The sequence below is a fragment of the Artibeus jamaicensis genome, unplaced genomic scaffold (genome assembly GCF_021234435.1).
Source record: "Artibeus jamaicensis isolate MK-2021 breed Jamaican fruit bat unplaced genomic scaffold, CSHL_Jam_final contig_1832, whole genome shotgun sequence".
NCBI classification, from domain to species: Eukaryota; Metazoa; Chordata; class Mammalia; order Chiroptera; family Phyllostomidae; genus Artibeus; species Artibeus jamaicensis.
The window spans coordinates 665835-675175 of record NW_026521362.1 but is presented as its reverse complement, the minus strand read 5'-3'; the positions used below and the strand labels follow the sequence as shown (position 1 = coordinate 675175).

The 9341-nt window shown below is 37.3% G+C and overlaps 1 protein-coding gene across 1 annotated transcript; it reads right to left on the bottom strand.

Annotated features, from left to right (window-relative positions):
* Positions 1-1855: 1855 nt before the first annotated feature.
* On the bottom strand, positions 1856-8013 carry ERMN (ermin). Its single transcript, XM_037138337.2, has 3 exons — positions 7489-8013; positions 6779-6871; positions 1856-3604 (listed from the first exon to the last, which is right to left on the bottom strand). The coding sequence occupies exons 1-3, from the start codon at positions 7727-7729 to the stop codon at positions 3108-3110; spliced, it is 831 nt and encodes a 276-aa protein (XP_036994232.2). The 5' UTR covers positions 7730-8013; the 3' UTR covers positions 1856-3107.
* Positions 8014-9341: the final 1328 nt, after the last annotated feature.

The window sequence follows — 9341 nt, the reverse complement described above, 5'->3', positions numbered from 1 at the left end:
TATTATTATTTTAAATGTTTTTTTCTATCACTTTGAAAAACTTCAATGTCCATTTGCCATTTGAAAGTGTTTCAAAAATACTAGCCTATGTAAATATGCAGAAACAACTACTATACAAATGTCGGCATAGTTTACATGTATTACCTGATGACTACAAAGATATGTTTTTCAGGTTTTGGAGTAATGCATCTAAAACAATAGCCTGGTTCCTGTAAAAGTAATGGGAACTTTTCATGAACATTATCTAGTATCCTTTATAAATTTTCTTGTAATTTCATGTACAATCATTTTAATACTGTCTGATATAAACATAACAAATGAATTAAAGCAATGTGTTCTCTTGCTTTCTGAAGCAGCATTTATTGATCATATTAATAGTTGCTGATATGCAAGTGTTTTTACCCAATTTTAAAGGGCAGCCAAAGAAAATGAAACCTAGACACCAGAAAGAAAGACACAAACTTTTATTGCGAGTGAGTCAGAAATAGAAGTTCTGTAATTTATTTGTTACTGAATAGATAGATAGATAGATAGATAGATACATAGATACATAGATACATAGATACTAACATATTCTGTGTCTTCAAAGTTAACACTATAGTAAGGGTAAATTTTATATTGACAAAGAAATAGAGCTATTATTAATTCTTGTTCACCCGGCAACTGAGGAAAATAAAAAATCATGTGAGAAATATCAGCATTCTCACAATAAATTAATTCTCCCTCCTGAGGTACCAAGAGTCCTTTTTCCAACCCTGAACCTTGAATCACAGAAGTGGTAAACTTTATTGCATAGTTAGCAATTTGTACTTTAATGTGTCTCATGTGAGTTTCAAATATGATAATATCCCTCATGCAATCTGAACTAGACCCTTGTCTTTCCTAGGTTACAAAGAACCAAACAGCCACCCATTGGTGTCATGTTACTAATGGTCACTTAACTTTATGGCCTTAGTGTAAGACAGCAGCATAGCACAATGCCAAAGACAGTTTTCTTTTGCAAGTACATTGCCTCATCCATGAGAATTAAGTATTTATTCTTTGAATATACCCTGAAAAAGTCTTTGTTGACAAAATCTTTCATGATTGGTTTATCATCTGGTTAGAGTACAGAGGTAAAAAGGCCAGCATTACTATCTATTTATCTGTCTATCATCATCTATCTATCATCTATACGCATACCCCAGGAGAGCTAGTTGCTTGGCCATATCATGTGGTCATAGTCCACCACCACATCATCACCTCCCCTGGAATAATTTAAAATACAAGCTCTGCTGATGGTAGATTAACAATATGGTCCTGTTCTATGGTAGATTAACAATATGGTCCCAGTGCAGCTAACACAGCACTGGGCTTTGAATTTAGGTAGAAAATTGCAGGGGTCATCAGTAATCCAGAAAATAGAATAGGTTGTCCAGAGGGACAGATTTAGAGGACCTAAATAAACAGGAAACTGTCCTAGTATATCACTTTTCTACCTAAGTTTATCAATAAAGACCTGATTTTCCTACCTTTATTTTGAAAATGTGCCTTGTCAAGAATGAAATCTACAGGTTCTCCAGATTAAGGGTGGCAGAACTTTTTATATGATCAAGTTGCAAAGTATTTGAAAGAATAAAAGGAACACTGGGATCTTAATTCAAAAGTGAGTCTTGTAAACACTAAATAATAGTATGTGATACTATGGAAATATATTATATGACCAGGAAGAATTAAAGAAATTGCCATTAAAATGTGTGGGATTTGTTACACATAAATAAGCAATAATCTAAGAAGAGCTAAACCGGGGTTTTTTTTTACAAAATGAAAAAGAAATAAACAAAGGGTTGAATAGTACAATGAAGACTGTATTACATTCAGACAATAAGGAATTGTCTTTTTATTTGCAGGGCCAAAAAAAAATCTTCATCTGTAGTGACAGAAAGTACATGGTAATATATATGGAGGCATGAAATAGAAAAATTATGAAACTATCTAAGAAATCTATATAAATATAGACTTCATTTTCATAAATATTCAATACATTATTTGACACACTGGTTTGATTAAACTCCATAGGCACAATTTTAAGCATCTCGATTTGGGCTAGGTCCAATAAATTATATATTCCCAACAACTATCAGAGCTTTCTCACTAAAAATATATACTCACACTCTACTTTGAGAATATTCTAAGTTAATTACTTCCATTTTCATAGTAACTAGTACAGTTATGACTAGAGTTTCTTAGGAAAGAAAATTATTCTACATATTATTAATAAGGGAAAGCATGATAATAAGGGGGGAGTATTTTCCTTAAAATGTGATAAAGCTCTCATTTTCATTTTTAATGCCATTAACTTTGCTGGATAAGATTTTATTTTCCATCACAGAAATAAAGTTATCCAATAAAACTCTAGTCTATTGCCCACCAATTTTATAGCCCTTCCCTGTGTCTACTTCACAATGGGTTGAATTCATCTTGAGAGCATAAAGGCAACATTTAGTAAACAGAATTCTCCTGCCAATTGTTCAGCTCCTCTAGTGAGAAAATTCAGTGAATGGTAACACTGAGGAAGAAGGCCCATACAGAATTTTCACTCTACGAATACCAAGAAAACCACTTCAATTTTTTTGAAGATAATAGGAAAGGCAAAGTATTTTGAAAAGTTTATTGCCAGAGTCTAGAAAATAGTGTTTAAAAGTTGAGAAAGAGTTAACAACAGACTTACTATCAGCTTCAAGGTACAGGAAGAAAGACCCCAGAAAAAATATAGGAACCATTTCAAATAGTTCTCTTCACTTAATGAATACATGTCCCAGCACTGGTCCTTTTAAAGCCAAATTATGCCAGATTCCCCAGGGTTCTGGCTGTTTAGGGCTTATCCCATAATGCTATGTTAGTGGAATTTTTAAAAAGCAAATGTCCACAAATTAAAGGTTTTGATTTCAAGTTACCAGACTGAATTTTGTCTCGGGTTATTTTCACATTATTCTACAGAAACACAGAAAGTAAGTTTCCGTATCTTTAAAGCAGATAAGCGGAATAAGGCACACAAAGATACATCTCAGGAAGATAGAATTAGCTTCTGCATTAGTGGGCCTGAGAACCTCTCAGATCCAGTTAGTTCATAAATGCATCATGGACTCAAATTCATCAATTCTTTGCTTGGTATTCCCCTTCCTGATTTTTCGATAGGATATTGTATTGTATCTTGAATAAGTACTTCTGGAAATATCACCCTTCTTCCCAAAAGCTGGCTGCTCATCCGGAGTCACGGGCTGGGAACTGGAGCTGCTTGTTGGGGAGTCCTCACTTGGATAACCTTCCTCTTTTAAGGGAGAACCCTCTTCATGTTTTTTCTTAAATTCTATCACTCGAACTTCATCTTCATCATCGTCTTCATTGTTAATTTCTTCATCCCAAACCTCTTGCTCCTCTTCATGTACCACATCAACTTGGCGAGGCTTTTGAAATCCCAGCCATTCAATTTCAGTTGCCTGGTAAGCTATGTTCTTCCTACCCTCATCTTCTCTTTCTTCTAGAGGCTGTTCAATGATTCTTTCCTTTTGTCCACTTATTTCCATGTTATTGCCGCTCAGAGGAATCTTCTCCCACTGATGCCCTGTAGCAAAATCAATTGGTAGTTGAGATGTGCAGAGGTTCCAAAATCCTCAGCTGTTACTCTCCAAATTATATTTCTGGACAATCACTTCCCCACATATGTTTTGTGAAATATTATGTTATTTATGTTGTGGGTTACTAATATATTTCATACAATAAAATGGGCTATACCATTTAATGAGTTTGGGGAAACCCTAAATTAAACACAGTTAAGAAATTTTCTTCAGAATTATTCCAAGCCATGCTAATCAACATTGTAAATTTCCAAGAAAGTCGACAACTTAACTTAATTTGACTATGGATTTTTTGTTGCTGTGTGCTACTGTACTGAGTGAGACTGGTACTCCCTGAGACACACTTCTAAAAATTTTGTTTGACCTGTCATGATGGGATGTGAATATATAAAATAAATATTTGAACTTCTATCTTACATACACAGACACACACACCCTTCAAGGAAAACTAGATATTTCACAGGGAAAAAAATGGATTTCTTCCGGTAGTGAAAACAACGACTGTCCATTTCTGGTCATGCTCACAGTAGCACATTTACGACTTGCCACCATGCTTCCCAGAGTTGGCCTTAAAGCACCAGGTGTGGAAGGAGGAACACAGGAGCGCGGTGGTCAGAAGTCAGGAGCTGAAGCTGACTGAAACACCAAGCCCACCAAAGCACGTGCACTTTAGTCTAATATTCCTGCCGGTAATTCTTAGACAGCCAAGATTTTAAGATAATTTTGAGGTCATAGCTACATAGTGATAGATCAGCCTATTGTTTTAGACATGTCCCTACGGACAACTAATTAATTCAAGTTGTTTGGTACCATGTCATGACTTTTATTTTTTTATCTTTTTAAGTATATTTTATTGATTATGATATTACATTTTTCCCAATTTCCTTCACTTCATCCTCCCTTCCACCCTGCACAACCTAACCCTCCAGCATTCCCCGCCCTTAGTTCACAGCCACAGGTTGTACATGTAAGTTCTTTGAGTCCTCTGTTTCCTATACCATTTTTTTACCTCACCCCGTCTATTTTACACCTACCAATTATGCTTCTTCTTCCCTGTACCTTTCTCCCTATTCCTCCCTTCCCCCTCCCCACTGAAAATCCTCCATGTGATGTCCATTTCTCTGGCTTTTAAGGAGCTTAATCCACTCCAAACTTCATTTTACAAACAGATCATAAGAGGGTATTCTCAACAATATTTACTGTGAATGGAAAAAAGGATTAATTATGAGTAGAGGTAGTTCTTGGAGCTTTCACGCCCAGGGGACTTGTGTGGGAAGCTTCGGCGTGTTAAGTGCACGATTCAGAAACAGTGCCTGAGCAGAGCCCCTTGTCAGGCCTGCATTCACTGTTCCCTCTCCACACTGTGAGGGTTTTTAGCCAGAGTGAGAGATGAGGTTGCTCTTTGCCATTCCCTTCCACAATTTTCTATTTTCACTAAAAGACATTCACAAGTTCATTCCCATAAAAAATTTTTCATTCCCTTTTTATTTTTCTATTTTTCCCCAACTATATGAATCAAATTGTAAACTTACAAAGACAGAATTAAAGATGGATTATCACTTCTGACCAGTTGTACACAGGTACCCAGTCCTGTTCTTTACACTATCAATAAGCATGCGTTAGGGTGTTTGCTATCATCTTGAGGTCTGTTTTGTGTTCTTCTTTTTCACGAGAACCAAAGAAACTGTTCTTTTCGCTCATATTCATGGCTTGGGCACAGAGTCGTCACATATGAAATTACTTCTTCTATTAAAATTGTAGTTTTTCCTCAGTATTTTTAGCATCTTTCTAGTTTTTGAACCAGGAGTATTCTCTCTGAAGACTTTATAGCTGTTTGCCATTGTGAAAATAAAAGACAATGAAATGTATACATATGTCTAGCTTACAGGAAAAACATATGTTCCTCCAAACATAGAAGGATTCATTCAGGGGACAATTCACACCGAGACCCACTACCTTAAAATTTAGACTGCTTTTGTTTTCTGTTTGATAAAAATGAAAGATCCTTTAAAAAAAAAACTGGTGTCTCCACTGGACTTCCGATTAGAAATTTGAAAAGGGCTCTAGGCGGAAGATGGTGATCCCGCCTTCAAGAACTAATTGGGAGCAGAGAGACGAGGGCAGAGGTTTCGCCATTTCATGGGGGCTTAAGTCTGAAGTCCGATAAATTATCTGTGATAATGTAAGAGCCTGACAATGCCTGTTGCTTACTGTGTTCTTCCTTGTGTCCACGCGGTGGACCACTGCATGGGGACGGCGGACAGTCTGACAGGTGTCCAGGCAACGGGGCAGATCCGGGAAACCACCAACCACACTTGTGTCCCCCTCGGCATCTGCTTTTTATGTGATGCTCTAATAATTCAACCAGTGATCCCTATAATATTTTTCATGTTAAGGTTCTAACTAAACTAAATTGCTTAGGTCTAACAAGCTGACTTCAACTTTAAAATGAGAGATTTATGGCTGCAAGAGAGGAAATAAGTAACTAATTAATAGACTTTTATCTTTCACTGTATTTGGAAATTGCTTGAATATAGGTGTTCCCTTAGAAGGGAAGTCTAAAAGATTGTATGTCTCTTAGTCTCTTGACTTTATTTGAAATATAATACAGTCACTTAAAAATCAGTGCTCCTTTTATTCTCATGTTTTCTGAAAAACACAATTAAAATTAACTTTATCACCTGGGAGATTTCTTTAACAAGAATTAGGCAACCATCTTGTGCTTAGATCAGAGGACTGGAATTTTCTTTTAGATCAAATAAATTTATAAGGTTATTTTAAATTGTATGTCAGGCCAAACTTTTAGGATAAACATCTACATTTCACAAGGTGCCTGATGCAGATTTGGAGACACTAAATCAAAAAGAAAGGTTGATTTAGTGGACAAGCTTAATAAGAGACAGACACATTGTCAGGTCAGAATCTGCCAATCAGTTATGCAGTCCATGCGGCTTCAGTCTTGAAGCTTCTAGAATAGTCTGTAAGGTGGAGCCCCCAGATAATTAAGATTTCCTTATCTGCCTATAGTGGCTTTGAGGGGTGAAAGGTATTGCCTGGATTGTGCTGTCAACACCACACACATGCATCATCCCTTGCCAAAGTTCTCAACCATAACCAGTCAAACAAATGCTGTGTACATAGTGGAGAGAGGTTCCTCTTACCTTCTCTGAATGTCGTTTCATCAACACTTGTTTCTTCGAGAGAAAGATCTGTGATGGCCTTATGAACAGTAAAGAGATTCTCTTCTGGTTTTTCTGGGAAAGAAACCCACAAAGATTAATATGTTAATATTTAAGTAGTTCAGGGTTAATTAAATATGATCATTTTAGATTCTAACTAGGGAGATTCTTTTATTTTTAACTGTGATCACTTTAATGATTTTACTCTATTGCCTCATTTCTTCATTGGTTCCTTTTAAATTATAAACATAATGATCTTCCTTTAATATCTAAAGTATATAACCATCATTCAGACATGTTAAGGTATATTTAGAAGGAAAGCTTGAAGTTCTGAATTTTTTTTTGCTCAAATAATAATGGGCTGTCTATAATAATAGTAAATAACAGTAGTTAACATTTAACCAACCTTCACAACCAGCCAACAAGTGTCTGCACCATTCTTCTGCCTTCTACTGAGAAAACTAAGTCTTTGAGAGGCTAGGAAAGTTGTCCAGGGTCACAGAGTTACGAAATGCATAAGTCTGGGTTTGACCTGTGGCAGAGGTTTAGTCCTTGCGCTATGCCCAGTAGGAAAAGGGACCACAGGATTGGGAAGATATACAGCTTATTCCTGTCCTAACAGTTTATCATAAAAATCCTGAGTGAATTTACAAATCAAATCAAGCAAATTGAAGAGAAGGAAAATGTTTTACCTTTTAGAATCTTCTCATCCATGGACCAGTTAAGCATTTTCTTCCCTCGTAGTTTTTCACTTTCCTCCCCATTTCCTTCTGTGAGTGAATCTGCAAGACTGGGTTCTACCCTGAGGTAGGGTGGGGTGCTCCCCACATCACTGACTGGCTCATGGGCCTCAGTGATCAGTGGTTTACCATTTCCAGGTGGTATGTCCCCGTTACACTCCACCTGACTGAATGCCACTGGAGCATCTGTCATGATGTGCAGTTGAGTCCAACTTAGAGCTCTGAGGAAACTGAGCAAGCAGATCCTGGATGATACGTTTCGTTGCCTTCAAGTCCTATAGTTCCAACTCCTACTCCAAGAACATTTACTTTAGTGCATAATGACTAGCTTCTTTTTTCTACAGGTGCCCAGATGGAGCTTGGAACGAAAGCAATAGGATTTGTCAGATTTGCCACCAGCCCACTAATCGGCCAACCGCCACTTTCTTTGTTGCTTAGCAGTCCCACTTGCAGAATTAATGGCTGCCTTTTGATTTACATAAACAAACAGTCTGAGGCAATCAGCCTTTTGTGTTGGCGTGTAGATGGGAACTTTCAGTTTGTCAGCCCCGCTCTGGGAACAGAGATTTCTGTCCCTCTTCATAATGGTCCTTTGTCATTTTCCTTGTAACAGGAGCTGCCATTGTTCCACAGCTTTAATCCAGAGAGAATGACCACCTTGAGGCATATTAGTTCTGTGTAACCAGCTTAACATTTCCAAAGAGATTTTGCTCAAGTAAAACCTCAGCTATTTTGTAGGGAACAATGGCATCGTTTCTTATTTATTCAAGAATAAGACAGCTTATCAAAAACCTGTAAACAAGACAACTTTATTAGAAGAGTTCTGGCATCAGGTCTCCTGGTATGCTTTCAGGAGCCCAAAGAAAAAACCTAAGAAAAAACAAACAAAAAGTTCTGCCATCTTTCTAATACCAAAATGTTACAATTTTAGAGCAATTCATTTGGTCTACAGCTTCTTATCCTTTAGTTTATTTATAGCTATTGAAGCCCAACCCATCCTTTAAAACGCTAATATAATTCCCTCCATGAAGTTTCGCCTCCCTCGATCAGAAACGATCGCCTCCCTGCTGATGGTGCATGATGCTGGTAAAATGCTATAGCACCAACACAGTCTGCCCTTTGGGGAAACAGGTGATAATGCAAAACATCTGCCACCACCACACCTTCCTAACAAGAGGAACTTAATTCCTTTTTTTATCTCATACAGTACCAAGTGACCCCAGAGCCTTTGCCATGCTACCCCTCCCAACCCAGCCCCCACCTCCTTGGAAAGCCTTCTTGTCCTCAAGGCAAAACCCCTGTCTTAACCAGCTCCTTGAAGTCTCAGCTCTGAGAATGACATAACGTTGTTTAACACGTTCCTTGACCCACAGGATTAAGACAGGACTCTAGCATGCACTACCTTTGTCCTTCACAGTGCTCCTCATGGTTGTTACTAAACTAGCAATGGCACCAGTAGCTACAGTGCCTCATTCACCAACTAGATCGGAGCTTTCTCTGGGCAGGACCCATGTGTACTTTTAGTACACATGTCCCCACTCTAGCATCTGCCTTGAAGTAGGTAAGTACTCAATAAATAAATATATATATATATATATATATATATATATATATATATATAATCAAATACATTTTACTCCCAAGAGAATACATTTCAATTCTTTTCTAATGAGCAGAAGAAAGGTTGGATAGTAATTGTAAATTTATCACCTTTAAAATTGTATCTAGGATGAGCTCGTTCATTAAGGTCTATGTCAGGAATGACAAATACATGACTGTCCCATCCTTCTCCCAGTATCTGTAAG